Genomic DNA, 27,284 nt, shown 5'->3' on the forward strand with positions numbered 1-27,284 from the left:
ATTTGTTTAGTTCTGGCCGTTGTTATAAGATTTAATTTGTATGTAATGTTCAAATTGATAAATATTTTGTCCATCAAAGTGCCTTAGATTTTTCCAGTTAAGAACTATTTGTCTCTGAAATGCAGAACAATGTTGATAGTAAATAATTTCACTTGCATGTAATATGCGGCAAAGATAGTATTGATAATTGCCTCTTTATTTTAACTGGAAAGAAAAATAGAATCTCCTTATGAATTTCTCATTTTACTTGGTGAGATATTTACTTAGGAAAACAGTTTGGAATATGGCAGAGAGAGAGAGTCTACCATGGAAGGCTTGAAGCTCTCCCCCGCCCCCAAAGTATTTTATTTAAAACTAGTAGCTGATAACCTAGCATTGCCCGGGTAGTTATTTATCCTAATCCTGTATTAGGCAGGGACAGTCCTGATTTCGGATGAAAGGTAATTTCTAATGTTGGACTTTCCACCTTACCAGAGGGAGCCCCCTTGTGGAGTACTGTGAAGTCATTACCATGGGAACTCCAGCGCACTGCGCAATAAAAGCCATTTTACGGCAGTTTGGTAGAAGCCATTTGAAGGCACAACAGGCTGTATCTTAACGGAACACACACCCTGAGGGTTGTTAAGGGTGTCTTACCCCCCACAGTATTTTTTTCCAGAGAGTAAGTCATCTGTGTACCAAGTTTGACTGAAATTGCTCGAGGCATTCCAGAGTTATGTTGGAACATACACACGCACAGCCATTTCTATTTATATAGATGGCTGAAAATTGAATTGAATGTTGAATGTTGCATAAGCTTATATCAGCTGAGGATAAAATTCAGAAAGCATCCTTTAATTTAAGCCAATGCTCAGATATTTTTAGGGGTGGGAAGGGTTTCTTTGTAAAATATTCTCAGAGGCCACCTAGTCCAATCCCCTCCTTGGTGCAGTTCTTTTGTCTTGGTCTTCTCTCCTTTACACAAATTCTAATATTGTTTGTCTTAGCAGATTTTCACCTAAGAAAATAGAATTTCAGGCTATAGTTATGGCTTAGGGATTTTATTCTGTTTGTTATTCCGTTAAATTTATATTCAATTCAGATATGAAATTATGAATTGTTATTCCTTTGAGTTGAAAAAATGTAAGTCTCTACTAAATGCTCTAGAACAGTGGTTCTTAGACTTGGGGTTATTATCCCCAAGAAGTAATTTGGGTATATCCTGGATATTGTACCAATTTGTAATTACTTATTTGTGAATCAAGAATCCAGTATACCACATTTTTTGGAGTATAAGACGCACTGGAGTATAAGAAAAAGCATAATTATTTGTTTTGAAGATAGAAAAATTTGATCAGGTTGGTTACATACATTATATAATTACGTATATTTTTATTTTTAGGGTTGCAATTGTCTCTAAGACATTTGAAGGAAAAACTGATAAAAAAGAACGGTGGTATGGAACCCAGTACAAGCAAGAAAAGATTTCTGATGAAGTCATTAAGGTATGCTAAGGGGAGTGATAGTGTCTTACTCGTGGTAACTAATCCCAATATGTATTTAAAAAATATTTACACATCGCAAAGGAAACTATTTTGAATATAAATATTACCTGTCACTTGTTTATGTGCAATGAATAATTTGAAGTTTTATTCAGCTTTATCTACCAACTTTATCTACCATATTTTTCGGAGTATAAGACACACCGGAGTATAAGACGCAACAAGGTTTTGAAGAGGAAATTGTTTTAAAAAAAAGTTTTGCACTCTGCAACCCCCCCCCCAAACAGCCTGTTTTTCATGAAACGAGCCCGTTTTTTTTTTTTTAAAGGGCATGAATAGCCCTTAGGAGGCTTGTAGAGTGCTCTTGGGAGGGCGGGAGGGGGGGCAAAAATGAGGCCAAAAGCAGCCCATTTTTTGTGAAAACGGGCCCGTTTTTTTTGTCAAAAAAGGGGGCGTGGATAGCCTTTAGGAAGCTTATAGAGTGCTGCTGGGGGCTGGGTGGGGACAAAGAACGCCCTGGTTTTTGCTCAGTTCTGCCCTTCACAGCCCCCAGGAGCTCTCTGAAAGCCTTCTAAAAGCTATGCACGGCCATTTTGGTGAAGGAAGGCGGAGTTTAGGGAGGCAAAAAATGCTGTATTCAGTGTATAAGATGCACCCATATTTTCAGCCTCTTTTTTGAGGGAAAAAGATGCATCTTATACATCTAATAAAAATACGGTAGTTTTATGGCATTATGTTGCTCTTGTTCTGTATATTTATTAGTGTTTTCTTTAAGGATTAGATATTTCGAATATAAAATGTAAAATATTTATTTTCCTAAACTGGTCTATCAAAATCTTACTTGCTTATTTGATCTTATGTAGTCCAATGCAAAGAACTGAAAGTACAAATTTCACTACAATTCTATCTATTATTAAAAGGTGATTTTAAATCCATGTTGTTGTTTGGCATTGCATTACCCATCGTGTGTGTGTGTGTATGTATGTGTGAGTGAGGAGGAGGGGGGAGAGTGAGTCAGGGAGTCATTTTCTCTTAGCTCAACCCATCTCATAGTCAGGAACATAGGAGGACGAAGCTGTATTGGATATGTTCACCACTTGAGTTGTTCATAAAAATAACAAAGGTGGTATACAGATAAAATATAAATTTATATACCTTTAATGTCTTTAACTGCTCAAAAGAATTTGTGTAATTGAAGCTTAGAGGTGGCGCAGTGGTTAAATGCAGAGCCGAGGTGGCGCAGTGGTTAGGGTGCAGTACTGCAGGCCACTTCAGCTGACTGCTATCTGCAGTTCGGCTGTTCAAATCTCACTGGCTAGGGTTGACTCAGCCTTCCATCCTTCCGAGGTGGGTAAATGAGAACCTGGATTGTTGTTGGGGGCAATATACTGCTTTGTAAACCGCTTAGAGAGGGCTGAAAGCCCTATGAAGCGGTATATAAGTCTAACTGCTATTGCTATTGCTATTGAAGCTGACAATGACAGCTATTTTCATGGTAATATTTGTATGGAACAGTCTAATAATCAATGGATGGTTATAGTATGGAAACAATTCGCAGCTTATGCATGTCATATTCTGCATTATGATTACAAAGAAAATAAAAACAATGGACTCTGGACAGTAACAATCATATATCTAATATTGCAGTACATTATTAACCAGTTTTAACTTTGGTTACAATTCTGAGAAATACAAATGTCTAAAGGTGAGCAGGGTTTAATTGCAATTTTTTTTTTTAATACTCCACTTATTTACATTTCTTTTACACAGAAATGGCAAAATGCTGACCTTAATGGAAATTCAAACTTCAATGAAAAATGAATTTATTCCTACTAACTTTGAAATTGTATCTTTGGAGAAGGAAGCACCACAGTACCCAACTCTAATAAGGTATATTTGACTTCCATAGTTAATAATAGTGAATGTGATTTTATAGTAGTTCTGTATAGGCTAGTTTGTGGGGAATCACCAGCTCCATTTCATATTCATTAAATTGTTTAAATTTGGATTTCTAATGTAATTTTGAAATTTAGTTCCAGATCAAATGGCACAATGCTTATTATACAATGCAGACAGCAGGCTGGTCTAGTGATAATGGTACTGAAGTAGGAGCAGGAAATCCTGAATTCTAGTCCTGCCTTACTCATGAAGTCCATCTGAGTGACTTTGAGCCTATCACTGTATCTCAGCCCCAAAAGATAGTGGCCAGCCATTACTGAAAATGTTCCCCAAAATTCTGCAGGGATTTGTCCATGTAGTTTCCAGGATTCAATGATTACATATTGTTCTGACCCCCCTCGTCTACACCAAAGCACGCCAAGACAAAGATACTGCAAGGATTTATTCACACAGACATGACCTTGGCAGCAACACACAACCCTTTGGGCCAAGCGTGGTGGCCTGGAGCAGGTCTCCCCTGCCATCGTCCTAACCTTCGCGGATAGCCACAGTGAGCAGATCAGTGCAAGCCCCTCCGGCTGGAAAATTATTTTAATAGAAAATGTGCTTTTTTCTTAAATGCAGGATACTGCTATGTGCAAAACTGTGGTTCAAGCAGGATGACAAATTTTCCTTCCTAAAGCGTGTCTCAACTTCGAATTTTCAGTAGGCAAACATGTTTATGTTTATATTTCTTCAAATTAAATTTGGTAACACACACACACACACACACACACACACACACACCAGAATTTATGTATTTGGAACCCCCATGGAATTGCTTTCCTTCTATAACCAGAATTGCATATCCCTACCTTCTGCCTCAGATCAGAATTTGATATCTGCAGTCTTGGCCTAATTTTGTGTAGTTTTCCCAGAGGATGAAAACATGATCCAAGAACTTTTATTTGAAAGCAGAAGTCTGAAATCAAACCTCTCTATTCTTCTCCCCTCAAAAGAGGTCACATAAAGCTTTTCTGCATATGAAAAATTCATCCTGGATATGTGTACATGAACTTGCTTGCAGATAGATGTATCTTTTGTTAGATTTCTTAACAACAGGACAGATGTACTGTGATTGCTGCCTTCATTTGTTTTATTGTTTAGAATTTTTTCATCCTCAGAGATTATTCAGAGATTATTTTCAAGGGTTCTTAATTAATTACTTAACAATGACTTCTTGATTAACCTTTTTATGCAAATGTAAAAACATTAATTTACAAATTATAGTGTATAATTTATTGTCATGTTAGTTGTTCTTTGTCCAGAACAGTAATGCTTCCATCTTTCACATACATACGTACATGCGCACATACGCACGCATTCATTAAAGAGTTATAATATGAAACTACTGGATTTAATAATTAATAAGTATAATAATTCCATTTGGTTTATGACTGGTGTGTAGAGGGGAGCCATAGTGCAGAAATTCTAACTTTCATTGCCTATACCAATATGTAAATTGAAAAACAATTACACTTATGTAAATATTTGTACTCTTTCTTGGTCTTTCTGCTAAAAGTTCACATAAAATGCATTCCAGGTAGAAAACATTGCAATAGAAAAATTTGCATACAACAAATGCATATATTAAAAGAAACAACTTAACAAAATCAGTAAATAATGTTGGAAAAATGAACAAATTGAGCTTCAGTTTTGTGCATATTAATATAGACATCATTTTTCACAGAGAAGAAAATATATTTTTGTGTTGGCTTTGGAAATAAGATTTTGGAATACTTCAAAAAATTGCATGTTGCTTGCAAGAAAATTGCTACAATATTTTGAAAATCTCTTTGAATCAGGGTGGATAAAAATCAATGATTTTTTTTAAAAAAATAAAAAATAAGTTTTTTAAATTTTAAAATTTTTTAAAATCAAATTTATTTCAATAAAATGCTTTTGGAGTAAAACTCTATCTAAATATAGTTTTTATATTTAAGATACATTAATAATTTAGTTTATTCAGCATTAAATGGAGCTTAGTTATATAGCATGAGGCTGTAATATTCTGAAATATTAGGAATGTTGATGAGTCAACAGTGGGTCAGAGGAGGAGCTGCTGCAGGGCAGAGATGATATTTGCTGTTTAAAAATTCTGATTTAAATCAAATCCACCCTGCTTTGAATGTCCAGTTCCTCCTGTGTATCTGCATTATCTACTTTTTTTTAAAATTACCTCTTTCCAGTGAACTTTTTAAGAACAAAGAACTCTGTTCTACCTCCCCGCTGGGTATACTTGAATAGTTCCCAACACACAGATGTAGCAAACCAATCTTCAGAATTTATTAATATAAGCTTACCTTGTCTCCCAAGGTAGAAAATTAGAATAATTATTAACTTTCAAAAACGTTGATATTGCCCATTTTAAGATCTTTGCTTTAGAAGAACTATAGAAAAAAAAATCTGTGTGATTTAACATTGTGAAATGGTAATTTTTGTATTACAGTATATTGTCTTTCTAATGAGACATAAAACAGAAATAGAAACTATTCCTTAAACTGAGAGTTAGTTTTTGCTGAGTAGTCTTTTATTGTTTCTGATATTTGTGGTTTCACAAAAGGAAGAAAAATGTGAAGATTATAAGAACCTCAGTAGTTTAAATGAGAAAAGACAATAAGTTAAGATAGAATTGGACTGATGAACAGCTTGGATCAGCTTTGCGATTCAGACTTATGATTGCTGTAAAAATGGTCATAACATTCAGTCCGATCACGTGGATGCTTGACCTTACAATCATCATAACTTATCACCAAAATTCTGGTTCCAATTGTGGTTGTAAGTCATGGATCTCTGCGTGAAATGTAGTGCAGGAATGGGCAGGATGAAAAATATATTAACAGATGAGATACAGTAGTTACCAGTTTTAACTGGAACTTGAACAAAGAATATGATTGTTTAATACAGGTAATCCTTACGTACAACTGTTAGTTAATGACAATTCAGAGTTATGACGGCCTCGAAAAAAGTGACCTATCTTCACACTTACAATTATTGCACCATCCATAATCATGGGACTGCAATTTAGGCCCTTGGGAACCACATTAACAAATCAGTTGCCGCATCCTGCAAACCCATAATTACAATTTGCAGTCTTCCCAGCTGGTTTCTGATGGGAAATGTCAAAGCTGGCTTGCTTAATGACCACTTTGTTTGTTTATATCCTGCCTTTAAACAATTCAAGGCGACGAACGGATCCAATACACCTTCCACTTCCTATTTTCCCCACAACAACAACTTTGTGAGGGTTAGGCTGAGAGAGAGAGTGATTGGCTAAGATTCATCAGCTGGCAACAAATAGGGTAGAAATGGGTTCAGTCACGTGATGACTTGCTTTATGTCTGCACTATAAAAATTCACAATTGTGGCAGTAAGTGAGTACTATACATTACTATGAAGTGGCAATCATCAAATAGTCATGATATGGTTGCAAAACCCACAAATTACTGTCCATTCAATCAACTGAGTTCCCCCCCCCCCCAGCTTCTATTGATATGACAGGTTTAAAGGTAGGTGTGCCTCCTTTCCATGAGTTATCTGTCTGTAATAGGTTCTGTGGTTGTAACCTGTCTGTCTCTTGACTTTCCACATTGAGCATCAATGTCTTGTTGACTTCCATATATTGAACCATTGAACATGACCTCATCTGCTGTCAGGAAAAGGAACGTGTTTTGTTTTTTTTAATTCCATCAATCAAATTAATACAAAACTTCAAAGAGCTGTTTTGGGATTTCAGAATGCCCACATCAACTAATGTGTAACCTGCCTAGGTCCACATTTACTAACATACATTTTGTCTATTTAAAGCTGCTAATTAAGTATAATAAGGAGGTGCAGTGGCCTAGTGATTAAAACCTGGGCTTGTCAATGGGAAGGTTGGCAATTTGAGGGACAAATGAGATGTAATGGATAGCTGCTCTTGCCCCAGAGCCTGTCAACCTAGCAGATTGAAAGCATGCCATTGCAGGTAGAATCACGTGATCAAGAAGTATATTTGGACAACTCTGGCTCCCCTCAGCTAAAAAAAACTGGAGAGGAGCACTATCCCCTAGTGTCAGACACAACGGACAGGGGAAATATTTTACCTAATTAGATATATACAGATTTAGTAAACTGGAATAGCCTGTGATCACAATAAATGTCAGATTAGTCCATTGGATAACGAAGAATTGGAACATGCATTCGCACAACCACAATCATTTCTTAATGGGAGATTTCTTAAGCCATTCAGGAGTTGGAAGTCAGATCACTGTTGATTTGAGATCAGATGATAATTAGCCATAGTGGCATCTCTTTTGACATCACAACATGGATATTTCCAAAGGAGTTCATTTGCTTCTATTTTAAGACTTGACCAGCATCACTTCCATCTGTCTGTTATGATCTCGGATTGTTTCATCCACATTCAGCCAGTTGTCAGTTCAGGAATATCATTTGCATCCTTAGTATTGAATGACAAAAGACTGTCTATTAGTGATACTGTTTTCCAAGATCTAAAATGACTATTTTAACTGTTTCACATAGCTAACAATATGCGTAGAAAATAAAACATAATAGTTTCAAATAAGTATTTAACAAGCATCTTTTGGATGTGATCAGACGCAGTACATTCAAAAAAATAGGGGGGGGAAAACCCATTATCAGTGGTAGTAAAAACATATTATTAACTGAAAGTCTAATTTGAAACATGTTCAGAATAGATGAAAGTCCACTTTCACCTTTACACATCTAGAATAGCAATGCTACAATACTCCATTTTTGTATTTTTCTATTTTTCTATTCATGTATTGTCTTAATGGTACTCATAACAGGGAGTGCCACCTCTTTTTAACGTTGTACCTTGAGACCCAGCATTGAGGTTCTATAGAATTGGGAATTATTTATATCACATATTTTACTTCTAACATTTTCTTCCAGCCCATTTGCTTACGTGGATCCCTTACATTGTAACATGGCCTATTTGTACCTTGAACTACTCAAAGACTCCCTCAACGAGTATGCATATGCAGCAGAACTAGCTGACTTGAACTATGGCCTCCAAATACCATCTATGGGATGTATGTAAGTACAAACATCAGAAGACTCTTAAGAGTCTTAATTTACTTCCAGGAATCAAACAATTTGATTTGCTGGAAGCATTTTGAAAATGATTTTTCCCCAATTTTGCGGATCTAATTTTAAATTCCTTTTTCAACCTTGATTTCTAATTTATCATAATTTGGATTTACATGAAATATTCTTAGTCTTCAAGATTCCCATTCACATTCAGATTCTTCATTTCATTTATATCATTCATTAAATTAATGAAATCAAATGAAATTTAGCCCAAATTGGAGTTCAGATTCTACTACTTTCTTCCAGAAGTTAAATCGTTAATGTTAACAAGGAAATAAAGGTCCTTGTTTACATTAGTATTTCATTCCCAGAAATAATGGGTACGAGGCTGCATATACATACTCTTCAGTCATGTTCTTCATCCATTATCATGTCACAAAGTATCAAAGCATCCTCTTTTTTTCTTTTTGTTAGTCGCTACCTTTATGTTGACCCTCTCCATTGCAACATGACATACCTGTTAATGAGGTTGTTGAAGGATGATTTAAAAGAGTATACATATGCAGCACGCCTCTCAGGGTTGAGCTATTTCATTGTATCAGCCATGAATGCAATACTTGTAAGTAAGATGGAGGAGCAGAAAGAAGTGAGATGGCTTGAGAGTTATGCACTTGGAAAACGCTTGTTTTTTTTCCCAATATTTTTTGCATAACCAGTTACCAGTTCTGTATTCTCTTGCATCTCTCTTGTCTGGAAGCGTCTGGAAAAAGATGCTTGGTTTAGCTATGATTGCCGTGCTTTTTTGTGGCTACATAGTGCTTTGCAATACATTTCTAATTTGCATCCTTATGTATTTAATATCCTGGAAAGTCTCACTTTGACTTTTTAGACTATCAGTCTTTTAGACACTTTACGTTAAAAATAAATAGCGGTGTTAGTCTAATATGCTTATTGAGGCATGAACATTTGCAGGAGAAAATCCACTTTGTTAACCATTTCACTGAACTAAATACCACTAACTGCATTATTGGCTGTAGAAAAATTGCTCATTAGGGTAACCTGAGTATTATAAATTGAGCTTATTTATTTTTACAAAAAAATTTATTATACAGTATATCATCAATTCCTGGGATTTTTGGTCAAATATAAAATACCTGTTTTGTTTAACATTTTAATTGTCACTTTAAAGAGTTTTAATGTTATCGTCTGAAGAAAAGATGTTTTGAAAGAAGAGTGCATTGTATGAATATTGCATAATATGGAGTGCTAAAAATTGATTAAAAAATTGGGTTCTCGGTGCTCTTTGAGCTTAGTCATTTTCTTGTTATTTCGGGCTAGGAAACGATACAAAGAAGAATGGAGTAGTATGCTGGCTGTTTGTAGCTTGCCAAGGAACTTTTGATGGGGTGTATGATTCTTTTCTTTGATGGTTTCTTGAATGGGATATTATTTCCTCCTTTACTGTTGATGTGGTGCTGTTTTCTGCTTATCTGCGTGTTGGTTGCTAGACAGCATGTGTTCTAGGCTGTTTGTGTCTGTTGAAGGCTGATATGGCTGAATACACAGTTTCCAAGATTACCTTCATTAAAGAGCAATCAAGGTGGAAGCATCCACTACAGATAGGGCAATATGCAATGTACATAAACAGCCAGCAAACCTACAAACCACTGGTGGTGTTTCCTAGCCTGGCAATAAAATATCTGGAAGGAAAAATACACCTCAGCGCCCAAAAAAATTAACTATTTGGCCTTGAGCTATAATAGTCTCTTCTGTTGTAACTAAAATACAATTTAAACAACATCTTAGTTTCAGTTTAAACTTGAAACGCTGTACCTAGCATGGCAACCTGCATTCTAAACTACTGTATTTTTGGAGTATAAGACGCACCGGAGTATAAGACGCACCAAGATTTTGAAGAGGTAAATTTTTTAAAAAGTTTTTGCACTCTGCAGCTCTCCCAAACCCTCTACAGGCCCCATTTTTTTGTGAAAAATGGGGCATGCAGAGAGTTTGAGAGGCCTGTAAAGTGCTCCTGGCGGATTGGGGGGGAAGGGGGCAAAAATGAGCAAAAAATGGCCCGTTTTTCACGAAAATGGGCCCATTTTTTGCAAAAAAATCAGGACATGCATAGGCTTTGGGAGGCTAGTAGAGTGCTCCTGGGGGCTGGGGGGGATGAGCAAAAAAACACCATTTTTGTTTGCTCATTTTTGCCCTCCCCAGTCCCCAAGAGCATTTTGCAGGCCTCCCAAACCATCTGCGTGCCTTTTTTTTGCAAAAAACAGGATTTGTGGAGGCGGGGTTTCGGGAGGGCAAACATGCTGTATTCAGTGTATAAGACGCACGCACATTTTCCTTTGGGGGGGAAGGTGCGTCTTATACTCCAAACTACGGTATTTTGCTTCAGCAGTGTTACTGTATCCTATATTTTGGATCACAAATGGATCAACAAAGATAAAAATGGTTCTTAATTCATCTACCATGTCATTTTCATTCTTGTATCATAATTATTCATTTTATAATGTTATATACAGAGACTGGAGCTATGTTCTATTAAAAGGTATACTTCAGTTTTTATGCTTAATTATTTCTGTATTACAATATAACACAGAATGTCCAACATACTAAAAGAAGGAAACATCCATTCTTCACTTATGTATGCAAACACTGCATTATTCAGAGTGATGAGTAACGATAATATATATTAACATAACTTTAAATGACAGTGTTAAAATATTTATATGGTTTACAGTTAATCATTTTATGAAGTACCGTAGTTTAGTAATCTGTCATATTCCCGAATTAAGTATTCTGATACTCTGCTTTACCTTAATAAAAACCTTGTGAACTGTTCTGTGTTAGAAACATTGAGTGGAAAGTTTTTCTTTCATATTTTTCTCTAATAGTAAGGTAAAATAATAAGAGTACTTTTAGTCTTTACTTGAAACTAAGTTTGTTTACTTCTCTCAAACCATGTCAACATCATTTTTTAAAAATACTATTTCCTGCCCCACAAACCAATTGAATACCACCACATTAAACTTTACTCTGCAACATGGTACAATGTATTTTCCATTCTAATCTAAATCCCACTATGTTTAATTCAACTTGTTTAAGTTCAGAGAAGGAAAGAATCATCACAACATCATATATGTAATGCTGTGCAATTAAAGATTAAACTGGATTTCTATTGATTTTGGAGGGAGAGGATTCCCCAATGTTGATTGGTGCCTATTGCTCTTATTGGAGATCTTTTCTTTGAATGGATGGAAAGGATGCTTAAAGTATACAACTACTTATATATTCTCTTTGTGTAGCTTTCTGTAAAAGGTTATAATGACAAGCAACATATTCTACTGAAGAAGATCATTGAGAAAATGGCTACCTTCGAGGTCGATGAAAAGCGGTTTGAAATTATCAAGGAGGCGGTAAGCCATCTGAAAAGTTTGATCCTATTAGAATGACAAATGCCCCATCTATGGAAAAAAAAAGAAAGGCATTAAACATGAATTGTTCTATTTCTGTGCTGTAAAAATGAACATCTGTTGAAAAGGGCGAGACGGTGGGTGGGCACAATGCACAATTCTTAACTAAAGTTAGAATCCTGAACAATTAATAGGGAATGATCTTCACTAATCAGTGACTTGAGTAGGCAATGTAAGCTGTGACCCTTAACCCTTCAGTTTGCAAAAGGCTAGGAATCCATGCTATAATAAATGCTCACCATCTCGTTTATTAGGATGGATTTTTCACTCCTTGCAGTGATTTCCTGATTCCTCAGCTACACCCTTTTGACCATTAAAATGTTTGTCCAATTTTAAGGCTGTTTTATTAACCAATCTCACTTCCTGGTTTCATGTCTTGATGAAGAAGGAACCATAGTTCCTTCTATATTTTATTTGAATGCTTATTTTGAGTATAAAAGTGATTAAATCAGTGAAGTTTATTGAAAAACTACATTTATTTTCCCTTGGCTTTTGTTTTAACAGTATATGCGATCGCTTAACAACTTTCGAGCTGAACAGCCACATGAGCACGCAATGTATTACCTTCGGCTCTTAATGACAGAAGTTGCATGGACCAAAAATGAATTAAAAGAAGCTTTAGATGGTAAGAGTTTGCCAAATCTAAATTGCATGATTTGTTATGTTATTTGGTAAGTTAATTTGGTTTACTTTAAAGGAAATATGCCCTAATATCTTGTGGAGTATTTGGACATTAAGATTGTTGTGAGGAATTGTCCCCCCTCCCCCTCCTACTCCCTTTCTCTTATATGTACAACTTACATGAAGCATCCTTCTGTAAAGAATAATGTTTACATAAAGTGCACAGTGTAAATTATATAGTGGTAAGGTAGAAAGTAATAAAGGATGGCATGTTTTGTGATGATTTACACGGATGTGAAAATAAGTATAGAAAACAATTTATGTATTTCAAGAAATAAAACAAATTCAAATTTTAAAGTAAATTTTGGATATTGGCGTCCATTTGCATTTTTACCTATTATTTAAATACAGTTTTCCTTTACAATTAGGATTGAAGTTTGCTTTACAATTGGGATTGAAGCTTTCCCCTTACTATGTACAGGTGAAATTTGAAAAATTAGAATATCATGCAAAAGTTCATTTATTCCAATAATGCAACTTAAAAGGTGAAAAATATATGAGATAGACTCATTACGTGCAAAGCAAGTAGTTCAAGCCGTGATTTGTCATAATTGGATGATTATGGCGTACAGCTCATGAAAACCCCAAATCACCATGTTTCCCCAAAATTAAGACAGGGTCTTATTTTCTTTTCACCCCCGAAATAAGCACTTGACCTTATTTTCATGGAGGTCTTATTATTTTTGAGGTGGCAAGTGTGGTCACCTCAAGGCTGCTGCGTTGCAATATTTTCAGGGGAGGGATTATTTTAGCGCATGTGATCAAAAGCCCGATTGGGCTTATTATCCAGGGAGGGCTTATTTTCAGGGAAACAGGGTAGTAAAAAGCATCCAGATAGAAATGTGTGATTGGTTGCATAGTCAGCCAGACTGGATTTGGCATTTTTGTCCACCTTCTGAGGCCTTAAGATAGGAATGTGTCATTTAATATATTAAAGATATGGTCTCAGGATGTAAGCTAAATAAATAAGCATAAAGCTGCCTTTTTGCAATTGTATAATGGTGATTTTGTCAATGCTGATTGTGTTCAAATGATGCTCTAGTTGTTTTGGTATTGCACCACAAGCATATATTAGTATTAGTATTATTACTATTGTAGTCTGCCTTTGTTTGGTACGATTCAAGGCAGCATACATAATGCTCTGGCCTACTATTTCCCCCACAAAACCCAGTCTAACGAGTTGGGCTGAATGAAAATGGCTGAACTAAAGTGACCAGATGACTTCATGTTCAGGAAGCACCTGGTCTCTTAAGATTTCCAGTCTAATACCTTAATCTCTACATCAGATGCTTGTCTGCGTCTGTCTGAAAGATAGATGCAAAGGTGTGTAGGTGTGTATCTGTGTAGGCATGAATGTGCCAGAAATAAAGAGAATAGCTGTAACACATAGCATTGTTCATTTTTGTGCCTTCTAGACACACTATACTATCATTCTGATCATTCTCAATTTTGGTATTTGACACCCAACATAAATGAGACCCTGATTTGTAGAAAGATATTTGTAACATACTGTCAGGTGCTGCTTCATTTAATAATCAGGAAAGGAACCACTCAATTCCATTTGTTTGAATTTAAGTGTAGTTTTACTAATTACAAACAAATAGTAGCAAAGCAAAGCTGAGTCTGGTTAATTGGGCACGAAAGCAAGAATATCATGTATAGGTCAATCCCCTCCCCTTGGCGCCCCAGTCCATAGTCCAATTATAATTCTCCCAACTGTCAGGTGGGAGATATCTTCAAAAAACATCATCAGGCTGGAATGCTGGACAGTTAACCTTGGCGGGAAACTCCCTTCCTCCACATGCGCAATGAGTGGTCAGGACAGCTTCTAGAATATTCCTCCAAAATACCATGCCCCCCCTCCCCGTTTCAATGGCAGCTGAAGCAGCAGCAAGGCAGAGGCTGACACGTACAGATGTGTGCTAAAAATATAATATCAAAATAACCACCATTTTAATCACTGTTATGAAGATGTCAGGGCATTATGCACCTTTCAAGAGTGCTACATTCTTTAGTCAGTAACAGCTTGGACTTTTGTCTTCAACCATCATGTAAATTACTAGTTTTGAAGAATGATGTACGTTTAGTTTGATTGCACAGAAAGCTGTCTTTTTTTTGCCTTTTCCATATTGAAATCTGGGTCAAACCAGATATGAATTCTGAGCAAGGCATACTGTGAGCACAGCAAGAGAGAGTGCCACATTTCCCAAATATGAATATATGTGAAGAAAACACTGGGGTTTTTTTTGTTGGTTATTATATATTTTTTCTTTCTACTTCCTAAGTTAAGAAATAGATTGTATTTTAAGATAAATGTTTTTCTCTCTCCTTCAAATTGAAAATGCATTTGATTTTAAATATCTACATATTGTAGATGTCACTCTTCCTCGCCTCAAGGCCTTTATTTCACAACTGTTGTCACGGTTACATATTGAAGCACTTCTCCATGGCAATATAACAAAACAGGTTGGTTTCGATGTGCTTTTAATTGATATTTATTACCTATTTCCCCCCCCAAATCTTAGTGTTCGTTAATTTTAAATAATAACCTTATTATTGTGTATTACCTTAATGTTCAATATTGTAATATTAACAGTAAATTTATCATATCAACAAATTGGAGGATAGTTATATAGCATTTAGCACACTGTACATATTTTGCAAAATGGGCATTATATGTTTCATGCTGAGGGTAGCTAACTTCAGTTATTTTTGTTTCGCATCTTAAGTATGCTTTCATCTTCTATGATAATTTGGATATTCTATAATTAGTTCTTCTAATATTTCTGCAAAGTCCATTCATTTGGATTGAAGTATATTACATTTAATAGGATTTATTTCCAAATAAACACACAATTGAAATGTGAGGTGTTTCATCTCTTTTATAATAAAATTGTAATGTCAGACTATTTACTATTTCTCAGATTGGTGCTATATAATCTTAGCGTGCATCTTATTATATCTTCATTTTATTTAGTAATTTTTAAAGCCACCTTGTTTCTCTTAAAAAATACTTTTGATTCTGAATTCATTTAGCCACTTTGTTGTTAGCTTTTCTGCATGGTGAAATAAAAGGCATTTTGGCATCCGTCTGTCTGCATTACACTGTCCCATTCACATGAAGCAAATAGGATCCAGGCACGAGGCTTAAGCATGCCAGCGCCTTAAGGAAATGTTAATTCAAATAAACATGCAAAGTGCTCTGTGCACAAAACTGGGAGAAACAGAGCACTATAAAATGATACAGCTCATGCAAGTCCAGGAGGGTGAAGCAGGAAAACATTGACAGATTTACCATAAATGAAAAAGATGTTGAACCAAAGAACAATTTCATCTTAAATTATTAAGAAGCTGAAAAGAGAAATTACGTATGCAATGACTGTGTAAATATTTTAAGCTTTTTACATTTTAAATATAATGCAGATATAATGAGGATTCTCCCTTTTATTTCTGAATGCTGAGTAGCATTCGTATGTCTGGTTTCAGCTTTCAGATTTAATATTTGCAAGAGAGCTTCTCCTTTCTTCATTCCTAATTTTGCTGTTGTGGTCAAATCTGTTATCCTTCTGCTATTGTCACAGACAGATGAAGAATGATCGGGCAGTGAATAAAATCTGCAATGAATTTCTTCTTTTTCCAGGCTGCATTAGGAGTTATGCAAATGGTTGAAGACACTCTGATTGAGCATGCTCATACAAAACCTCTGCTTCCCAGCCAGCTAGTAAGATATAGGGAAGTACAGCTGCCTGATAGTAAGTGGTTTGGCTTATCAGCTATAAAATGCTTCATTTCGAGTTTCATAGTGCATATACTATAGCTTGCAATAAAGAAGGATAATTATGTCTTCAGCTATTTTTGTTTTTCAAAATTTGTTTAATTTCAAATTTGTGCTGCAGATATGTGAGAATCAACCCCATGATTTGCTTCCTTGAAAAAAACCTTTAATCCTCCTGCATTGGTATTTTCTCATTTTTGCAAATATAATTCTAGCCGCCATTAACACATTTACAATCAAATATACTTCTGCATCTTTATGTTTGTCTGTGCTTGTTTGTTTAAAAATAAAAATTTCTTAAAAAAAAAAGAAAAAAACCCTTAATCATGAAACTTATCTCTTTCAGTTGTATAAGAGCGGAATGATATGAGTACTATGCAGCTTACTTAAGCTGATAGTAGTGTATACTGTAGTGGGGCAGTCACACTCATTTGATAATGCACAGATTGAAACCGTTGCATACCCAGAGCCTCCATGGCATTTGTTTGAAATGTTTGTGCATCTGATCAATTGATTCTACTAAAAGTGCTGTGGTTGTGTGCTTTTATTCCACGCATAGAATAAAGGCGCATTGTTTATCTGACACCTTGAGATGGGTTTAGACCATTGATTCTAGAATTGCAATCAGCCTGTCTTTTGTCAAGGTGCCTCGGAATTTTAAAACAGATTATATATTTAAGAGATGTCAGGTTCACAAAACAAATAAAGATATTGGACCTGGATATTTATATTAAATAATGTGCTGTAATTTGCTAGCCTACACTAAATAGAACATAAGATTCTCCCTTCAACCTAAATTCCATTTCTTTTGCACTCTCCTAGGAGGATGGTTCGTCTATCAACAGAGGAATGAAGTTCATAATAATTGTGGAATAGAAATATATTATCAAACGGATATGCAAAGCACTTCGGAGAATATGTTTTTGGAGCTCTTCTGTCAAATTGTCTCAGAGCCTTGCTTTAATACTCTGCGCACTAAGGAACAATTAGGTGAGCTTTTGTTTATATGTGTCTCTGATAAGATCACTATATATTTTAAATCAATTATTATAAGCTAATTTGCTGTTGCAACCTTTCATTAAGAATCCCACCTATAGCACAACATTAAAGAACAAATGATTGATAATCAGCTATTTAAGGCTGTGTGGTTTATTTACTTAACTGATTTTGCTGCCTTTGTGAGAACACAAGGTCTCAAAAACACTCCAAACTAAGACGTGAACATGTTTGGTTCTCAATACAACTGCAAGAAATGGCGGGAAGCAGATTCTTCTGCAGTGGATGCTTAGTCTAGAACTCACAATCTCATGGGCTTTGAAATAGAAATAAAACATACTAAAAGCATAATAATTGAACCCCAAAATATCTGTAAAAATTACAACTTAAATCTTAACTAGAAGGCAATCAATTTGGGACTAACAAAATCTTTAGGGACTACTTTTCTACAAGCTAGGCAGTGCCATTGAGAAGCTCTCATTCAAACCAAGATTTATCACTTATGCCATATTTAATATCAAAATAAGAGGCTAATTAAATTTGAAGAATATGACAGTCTATAACTCCAAAAGAGGCTATACATGGAGGGAGAGGAACATTTTCAGTAGATCCTGCAGGTCTGAGCTTTGTTCCTACAGCCTGCCCGAGCAGTTCACTTCTTGCAGTTTGCTCTTTTGCCCTGTTTGCTTAATGACTGAGGCAATCACTTAACGACCACAACCAGGAGTGCTGAGATTACAGGAGTTGAGTGAAGCAGTCCCATGGGTGTCTTGCTTAACAAATGCTTTGCTGAGTGATCAAAATTCCAATCCTTGTAGTGCAGTAGCTCTCCTCTTTGTTAATAAAGAGTCTTTAACGTAATACCAAATATTAACTGCTTGAAATAACACAAATACTTCTTGTATCCAGTGGGAAATCTTACCTGGCAAGGTAGGATGGGACGTGAAGGGTATGGAGGCTGGGTCTTTCTCAAAAAATTAAACTGTAGTATGAAACAGAAAGTTGAATTAGAAAAAAGGTGTTTGCGGAAATGTTTTATTATTAGAGTTTTTTTAAAAATCCTGCCTTTATTACTTTGTCAATGAAACAAACATACAGAATATTCCTTCTTCCTCCTATTTTCCCTCCGCAACATTTTTAACATCAATTGTAAGTCAGAAGATCCTTCTATTATCAATGGTGGTTCTGGAAAACAGTCTAGAAGTACCATATTGGTTTGCCTCCAAACTCATACTTCTGCAGTAAATTTAGCTTGTCACAGTCAAACCACAGCTGATAATGATGCTGTGTGCTTCATTAAAAAAAAACCAACTCCTACCAATATATATAGAATAAATTTTAAAATTATCAGTTGGAACTTAACATAAATGCAATCTCCCGTGCCACTATCTCACCAGAAGTCCAGTTAACAGTTTGACTTCAATAGCTATTTTAAAAAGTTATGTTCAAATTCAATGTTAAATTAAAATTTTAATTAAAGGTCAGGATGCAAAAAAAGAAATTGAAGCCTTTTTTTTCTTGACAAAAGAATGGTAAGAGATTGCAATGAGATGATGAGATGAGCCGAGGTGGCGCAGTGGTTAGGGTGCAGCACTGCAGGCCACTTCAGCTGACTGTTATCTGCAGTTCGGCGGTTCAATCTCACCGGCTCAAGGTTGACTCAGCCTTCCATCCTTCCGAGGTGGGTGAAATGAGGACCCGGATTGTTGGGGGCAAATATGCTGACTTTGTAAACCGCTTAGAGAGGGCTGAAAGCCCAATGAAGCGGTATATAAGTCTAACTAATAAATAAAATAAATAAATAATTGCTGATGTGTTGACTCCCCCCCCCCCCCAGGTTACATTGTGTTCAGTGGTCCCCGGAGGGCTAATGGTGTCCAAGGTCTGCGGTTCATCATCCAATCAGAAAAGCCGCCACACTACTTAGAAAGCAGGGTGGAAGCCTTTTTAAAAACCATGGAGAAATCCATAGAAGATATGTCTGAAGAAGCTTTCCAAAACATCCAGGCTTTAGCCATTCGCCGCCTTGACAAACCAAAGAAACTATCTGCCGAGTGTGCAAAGTATTGGGATGAAATCATTTCCCAGCAATATAACTTTGATAGAGGTAAGAATAAAAAAACTGAGCTTACCATGAGCCAATTGGAAGCAAGAATATTGGAGATCAACTGAAATCTCACCTTCCATGATAATTCCTATTATAGTTTTAAAATTAGTGACAGTCTCAACACTGGAATATGAGCCGTGGTGGCACTGTAAACTGCTTAGAGAGGGCTGTAAAGCACTGTGAAATGGTGTGAAATGTTACTATTTTACCCTTTGAACATTTTGTACAATTCTGAATTATTACAGAAATCATGCAGGAGGGGATGATTAAAAATATTTAATGGCCTACAGCTTCCATACTGCAATTGAGGTTGTTTAGTGTGGAATGAAGGATAAAAGAGTGACAGGATTGAGGTTTATAAAACCATGCAGGGCGTAGATAATGTGGATAGACTGAAGTATTACCGATGGAATACTTGTAGCCCAGGGCTTAACTCTGGGGTCCTTGGTTCTGTCTGAGCTCAGTGGTTTTCTTGCAGATGTTTTATTGCCAGATTCGGTAACCTCAGATAGACTGAACAGTTAGACTGAAGTGTTAAAAAGCAAGGTTATCCATTTAAAACATTACATTCTCTGCCAGCAGTGAGGGCAAGGGGAACCAGGTTGGAAGATTTTAAAAGATTCGTTAGACATGGAAACCTGACATTGCACACATCAAACTTACATATTTTGTGTATACTAATTTGTTAACTTTGTTGTCCAGATAACATTGAAGTGGCATATCTCAAAACCCTTACTAAGGATAATATAGTGCAGTTTTATAAGGTAAGTTGATCTAGGTTCTGGTTAAATTATTATTAAAAGACATATTTGTAATGCTAAGATATAATGTACTTGGCAGTTTTATAAAGATTGTGGCAATTTAAGATCATATGACAAAAGCCTAGGATTGTTCAATGGGGGAAAGGCTGTCTGGGTCCTACTCATAGACCCAAACCCCACCGTTAGCAGTAGAATTGCTAAATTTCTTTCTGCAGAAGTTTCCATAAGAAGACATAATATGTCCTAATTTTGGACCGAGCATCTTCACTCTGTTATTTGTATTTTATCCCATTATTTTATCTTACGTTTTACACATTATTATTTTATTCATTCTCTGGTTTTAAGTCTATTTTAAAAATGTTTTATGTTACTGTTATACTGCTTTAATCGTATTCAGTCATTATTTCCTTTTTCTTTTTACCTGGTTGGTCATTTACCGTAGTTAATAAATTTGATTTGATTTGATTTAGCATTAATATTTCTCGAAAACCCTTTGCTGCAGGGTATGGTTTGTTTAGCTCATTTCCATGATTTCTTCTCATTGCAAAGATGGATTTTTTTCTTGATTTTTACAGGAATAATTAACCCTAATTTATTTGCACCTAGGAATTGTTGGCAGTAGATGCCCAAAGAAGGCACAAAATATCGGTCCATGTACTAGCAAGGGAAATGAATTCCTGTAAGTACTAAATGCATGTATTTCCTCACAAATGGCCTCTATTCAAGTTGTCCCCTAAAGATTGTTGTATTGCAGAGCAATAGCAATAGCAGTAGACTTATATACCGCTTCATAGGGCTTTCAGCCCTCTCTAAGAGGTTTACAGAGTCAGCACATTGCCCCCACAGTCTGGGTCCTCATTTCACCCACCTCGGAAGGATGGAAGGCTGAGTCAACCCTGATCCGGTGAGATTTGAACCGCCAAACTGCAGAACTGCAGTCAGCTGAAGTAGCCTGCAGTGCTGCATTTAACCACCGCGCCACCTCGGCTCCTGTCATGTTGTCATGCTGTCATGTGACTTTAATGGATGAATAGAAATATATTCATTGATTTACATGAATGACACTTAAATTATAAATGTCACAGCGAAAGAACCAATTGCATTGAAATATACCACTTACAATCCATTTACATACATGGAAATAATTATAAGGTGAAAGTAGCAACCATATTTTGTAGAATTGGTTATTGCCCAAGTTAGACCAGCTGTGATCTGTTGTAGCTGAGTTTGTGGTTATCAGTGGCGAGTGCTGTAGAGTCCTTCTGTAGAAGTCAGAATAGGAAATAGCGATTCAACATTACTGTTTGTAAGTACTCACGTTGAATTGTGAAATTACATTAGCATGAATGCCCTGGCACATCTCTGACTGTGAGCGGCTGGCAGAAAAAGGTTTTCTTGAAGTTTCCAGCTCTAACTAGAAATTCAGTTTGGAATTTGATTACAAAATCCTTTCCTTAAGTTCTGCCACAATCTGGTCACAATTCAGAACTAGAAATATCCAGGCACCGTTTTGTCCACAGTATCCTGTTATCAACAGGTTCAGTAGCGAAAGATTTGTGTTTGTCTCCTTTTGAAAGATATTCTCCTATATTACACATTGCCCTCAGGCACTTGCATCGTATGAGTTTAAGCAGGCAACCATCCTTAGTGACTGTTATTTTGATAAAAATCTGCAAATTTTCAAGTAGAAGGAAGCAACGCATACCTTTTATCTTTTAAATATATGTTGGAGTTCTTTAGTAGTCTTTAAAATGTTTATTATATAATCATTAAACAGGTCCTGTTGTAGGAGAATTTCCAAGCCAAAATGACATAAGTCTAACACCAGCACCACCACTGCCACAGGTAAAAAAAAAGGATATTTTCATAACTATTTCTAAAAGAGAAATGCTCAAAATGCCATCTGGTTTGTGCAGTTCTAAATAATGTTTGAATTATTAAACAGTTGCATTTCCTGAACTTCCGGTTTGCGCGTTGGGCGGTTTTTCGCCCTCTAGAGCAGTGTTTCTCAACCTTGGCAACTTGAAGATGTCCGACTTCCAACTCCTAGAATTCCCCAGACAGCTTCGCTGGCTGGGGAATTCTGGGAGTTGAAGTCCGGACATCTTCAAGTTGCCAAGGTTGAGAAACACTGCTCTAGAGGCTTCAGGAAGCTTCCCTGAAGCCTCCGGAGGGCAAAAAAACAGCCGAAAATCAGCTGGCCAGCACGCGCATGTGTGTTGGAGCTAACAGGGCAACACCTCACATGCCCTCAGAAATGGCTCCACATGCCACCTGTGGCACACGCTCCTTGGGTTCGCCATCATGGATATAGAGGCTTTTGATTACATAGACCATTACAAATTGTGAATAGACCTTAGAAATCTTGAGGTCCCCAAAGTAAGTAAGTAAGATCTTTATTACGGTCAAAGCGAGCAATGTACATTTGCCTTTACACTATATTAAAAATACTAACATTAAAATATAATTAAAGGTATGTACATTAAAAGTGGATAATACATTATGGTCCAGAGATTGTTAGTGGAATGTCCAGATAATTGGTACAAGATGGTACTATACTTCTGTAGCCAATTTTTTTCTTATGGACATTGCAGCAGCACAGAACTTTGCCACTGCATACGTGGGAACCGGGTTAGTGTCCTGGAGGAGGAAGCCTAGATAGAAATTGTCTGCCCTCCCTGGCAATCTCTTAATAAGGGGAGATATATGCAGACTACAAGCTCCGTATAGCTCGCAGTGTAATGGAACATGTGAATTATCTTCCACTTCTCCTTTGCCACATATACAACCCGTTCTGCTATAGGTGTTCTCTTATACCTGCCCTGGGGAGTGCTGAAGGAAGAGTTAAATCTGGCTCTGAAGAAAGCTATTCTTTGTTTTGGAGAGATCAGGTCATTTAGATATCTTGCCGATTCCCACACCCTGTTTGATTCTGTCCCTGCTGTGGAAAGGGAGGCCCCCAAAGATTCAGTATTCAGTATCAGATGAAGTGACCGCTTCATTCGGGCAGGCAAGAATCATTGGAGAGAACCATGGAAAAATGGAAATAATCAAAAAGATGATAGAAAGCAAGTTGATTAGATGATATCGCTAAACAACAAGCATAAATTTACAAGAAGCACAAAAATCCGTTCCTACCAGACAATCTTGAGAAAAGTCGATCACCCAAACGTAGAAGCAGCTAAAAAACAAGCAGAACCAGTCCACATATTTACACTGATTAGGTAACTAAGTGTATGACAGTACAGTGAGTTTAATGCAATAGATAATTTATGTTTGCCTTAATTGAGCATTTTTGGATTTCAGCTTGTTTAAAATCCCTTTTTTTAGCATTTGCTTGTTAATTCATTCAAATGCTGATAGTCAGCTTCTCCGTTGGCCATTCTAAACTGTCAGCAATTTCTCTTGAGCTGATTTCCTGGTTGACTCAAATCCATCTTTTGGTAGTAATATTGTACATTTTACATAGAACTTAATTTCACTCACATTGGCACATAGAGTGTTTTTGACTGCAGTTTTCACCTTAGTGTTGCGTTGAACCTTTATACAATAGAATACACCATCCTATTTCAGAAGAATTTGAATTCTGATTTCTGGATTGGCTTTTTAATGACAGTTTTGCAGTTAAAACCTGTGCCTTTTTCAGCTTTCAGTCATTCTGCCTGTCTTGTGCAACATTATCAGTCGGAGCATGCTTGGTTCTCAATGGCTATCTTTGTAAAAATGTTTCCTTTACAGCCGATTGTGATTGAAAACATGACTGAGTTCAAACGCAGCCTACCACTTTTCCCTCTGGTGAAACCTCATATCAATTTCATGGCCGCAAAACTGTGAAGAACCTTGCTGGATGAAGAACTGGAAGAGGATTAATGCGCCTTCAGTGGCTTTTCATAATGGACAAAGACCTTGTCCTTGAGGACGAGTGTCCCAGGATTCCTGATTCCTTCTAGGTTCATCCAGCATCAATGCTGCAATAGGGATACAGCAAGTTTAAGCAAGTATGCTCTAGTCGTGTGTTATATGTTTGTCATAGAGCCACTACCAGAAACTAAAATTAAGTGGTATATATGAAGATCTGTGTAGGTAAATGGTATATTTTACAATAATGTGGCCCTTTAAAAGTTTAGTTTGCATGGATTGTGAAGAAGTTTCCATACCAGTCTGATCTTCCACTTGCAAATCATTACTTTTTTAAACAAAGATCAACTGTTTTGGAAGCATATTTTACTGTACAAGAAAGAAAATATTATTAAAAGGCCATATTGATGTTTTTAAGGGAAGCATGGAGTGATACCATTTAAAAAATAAAAGATTCTTGGAAGCAGCCATTTAGATTCTATGTAAAAATCAGTGGAAAAGGGAGAAAAAATTAACAAATATCTTGGAAGCGTTATTAGAAAAGTCAAAATAGTTTTAATCTTTATATCTGTTTGAGAAGATTTTATATACAGACTAGTAAAATGCTGGAAACACTTGGGTAGCCATGTTTTTTTGCCAAGAGCGTTACTTTATCTTTATAAATTTTACGTTTTCTTAAGGTTGCACTGATAATGTTTCTTTGACTTCTAAATAAAATTACTATGGCTATTTTTTTTCCCCTTCCATTTGTCATGTACTGTTTTAGGACAAGTCGAACGAGATTTGGGTGTACTGTATCTTCTTAAAAGGCCATCAATAATTCTTGGTAGTTATGTAAATTGTAATGTAGGCAAACACTCCTCCTTTATCAGAAACTCACAATTTTAATATTTGCCTAGATTCCCTGCATACTGTATGAAGGTCAAGTGTGGTCACCTAGCACGATCAGCCCTCTCTCTCTCTCCTTCTCTCCTCTCTTCTCTCCTCTCTCTCTCTCTCTCTCCCTCCCTCCCTCCCATGCCACACAGAGTTCTTTCTAGGAATAGAAAGTGGGAATTAATACACAATTACAGAGTTCGTGCACATTCGTCTGCTCAAGAGATCTCAGTATTTAAATGCAGCCTAAAATCTTAGCCTGCATCACTTTTGTAGCACTTCAGTCATCTTTGACTTGCAACCTGTCGCTTAATTGACCGTTCAAAAGTTAAGCTGTCCCGAGAAAGAGAAGTTACCACCCAAGTTTGAAGTCCTGGCAGTCAGGCCCCCATCACAAGTCATGTGACTGAACTGCAGATGTCGGACAACATGCTGCGTTTACAGCATCCCGTGGTCACGCGGCTGCGTTTTACAATACTCTGTTGTAAAACTGGCCATAAGAAACCCTGGTTTCCTTAATGACCACAGCCTTCTCTTAACTACTGCCATAGAAAGAGTAACATTAGGCCTGTGGCCTGCTTTACGACTGTCACAGCAAGTGACCGTAATAGGCAGCGTCCATTGTGGTCCTTTGTCAGAGACTACTTGTAATAGCACTGTATAATTTGTTATTTATGATTCAAAGTAGCAACCATTTGCCGATTGATTTTGAGGAAAGAAGGGGAGGCGATTCTGCAAAACAAACGGAAACAAGTATAAATGGAATGAATATTTTAATTGTCAAACTAAAAAAAATTAATGAAGCAGTAGTTTTTGAGTAGTTTTGCCAGCAAAAGCAGATGGAGAAAGATCAGGTGCTAATTTGGGGCTGGAGAGTGAAATGGCATTTGTATTTCCAAGGGCAGTATGTTATTGCAGTTCATGCTAAGTTTCCAAGTTCATTCCCCTGATTTCAGTATTAGGTCATTAGACACGAGGCTCTTAACACTCAAATATTAAAGGCTTTAAAAGATGAGACTAGAATGTGTATCATTAGAGTTACGCCACTTATATGCTTTCGTTATGATTAATTCCACTGATGCCTTATTTATTGTAAAATGTACGTGACATCTTCCGGAAGAAACAATAGAGCAGTTTACACTAATGTAGAAAAATAACTAAAGAAGTACATAGACTTAACTGAAGTGCTATATAATTATTATATTTCACCTTGATGGGTTAATCTGAAAATGACAGCATATTCTTACACCATAGACTTGAATGCCTCGGAGGTTCATCATTTTGTTACTCAAGAAGATGTACATTTCAACTAGTAGACAAGATAGGAGCATTTTAACTGTAAGCTTCAAAGATTCTTCTTTGAAGGTACAAGAAGGTACAAGATCAGAGCATTGTTACTTAACATCAAAACAAACTATAAGCTGATCTGATGGCATCTGTCAGGTGCTCCCTTCCCCCTGTAACAAATGGCAGTTTGTTGAAGCTACATAGAGGGTTTATCAGTGCTCTGAAGTCTATTGGCAAGAGGTCATTTGGAATGTGAATGCGAACACAATTCTGTTTGCTGCTTATTAGAACAAGGGTATCCACACAGCTATAGTTTCAAGTTTATTAGAATTTGTATGCTGCCCACTCCCAGGGGACTCTGGGCGGCTCACAACAGACAAGAAACATTTCAATTTAAAAAGTAGAAATAAAATTAAAATACAGCATTAAAATTCACATCACCCATTCCATCTAAGTGGGGCTGGATATAGCCTTCAAGATCCATGTCGTCTTGTGGAACCCCCATGAAATCTGTAGAAGAATAGTTATCCAGTTATCCAACAAATAATGCTAAACATAATTGTATCAAATTATTTTTACTCACAAAGCATGAAAAAACATGCAACAACATTTGGTAAAATCCGTATAAGATTTCTTTTGATATAGTTTTCTTCCCAATTTAGTATCTTCGGGTATCTTTACATTGCAGGATTACTCTTGGGAGTCCCAGGGAGTTTGGTAATACTTAGTGAAAATTCTGACAATCATCATCCTATCACAACTGGAGAGTGGTAGGAGCCTGTCCTAGAATGACTGTACAAATTTGTACAATTTTCTTGTTACTGGGACTAGTTCTAGTCACATTTTAAGACAAGAATGACCAATTTACTGCCCTCCTGAGTTCTATATTGCAATGAAAAGACAACACCTATAATTGGGCCTGTTTTGGTGATTCTCATCTGCTGAAAGCCCTATGAAGCGGTATATAAGTCTAACTGCTATTGCTAT

The 27,284-nt window shown here is 36.4% G+C and overlaps 2 protein-coding genes across 2 annotated transcripts in view; both read left to right on the top strand.

Annotated features, from left to right (window-relative positions):
• Positions 1-24,510, top strand: part of IDE (insulin degrading enzyme) — a 59,411-nt gene extending 34,901 nt beyond the window's left edge. The window contains 18 exon segments of the mRNA XM_032231992.1: positions 1,382-1,484; positions 3,252-3,277; positions 3,279-3,371; positions 4,005-4,045; positions 4,048-4,085; positions 4,379-4,380; positions 8,337-8,455; positions 8,458-8,480; positions 11,789-11,899; positions 12,461-12,581; positions 15,012-15,103; positions 16,278-16,389; positions 17,235-17,402; positions 19,246-19,515; positions 20,218-20,279; positions 20,883-20,955; positions 22,054-22,121; positions 24,015-24,510. Of these exon segments, the coding sequence (XP_032087883.1) occupies positions 1,382-1,484; positions 3,252-3,277; positions 3,279-3,371; positions 4,005-4,045; positions 4,048-4,085; positions 4,379-4,380; positions 8,337-8,455; positions 8,458-8,480; positions 11,789-11,899; positions 12,461-12,581; positions 15,012-15,103; positions 16,278-16,389; positions 17,235-17,402; positions 19,246-19,515; positions 20,218-20,279; positions 20,883-20,955; positions 22,054-22,121; positions 24,015-24,110 (1,618 nt within the window). The 3' untranslated portion in view covers positions 24,111-24,510.
• A 1,729-nt stretch (positions 24,511-26,239) lies between these two features.
• LOC116518366 (insulin-degrading enzyme-like) overlaps positions 26,240-27,284 on the top strand; it is a 34,203-nt gene continuing 33,158 nt past the window's right edge. The window contains exon 1 of the mRNA XM_032231699.1: positions 26,240-26,308. Within this exon, the coding sequence (XP_032087590.1) occupies positions 26,240-26,308 (69 nt within the window). The remainder of the gene's footprint in view (positions 26,309-27,284) is intronic.

The sequence above is a fragment of the Thamnophis elegans genome, chromosome 15 (genome assembly GCF_009769535.1).
Source record: "Thamnophis elegans isolate rThaEle1 chromosome 15, rThaEle1.pri, whole genome shotgun sequence".
In the NCBI taxonomy this organism is placed as follows: Eukaryota; Metazoa; Chordata; class Lepidosauria; order Squamata; family Colubridae; genus Thamnophis; species Thamnophis elegans.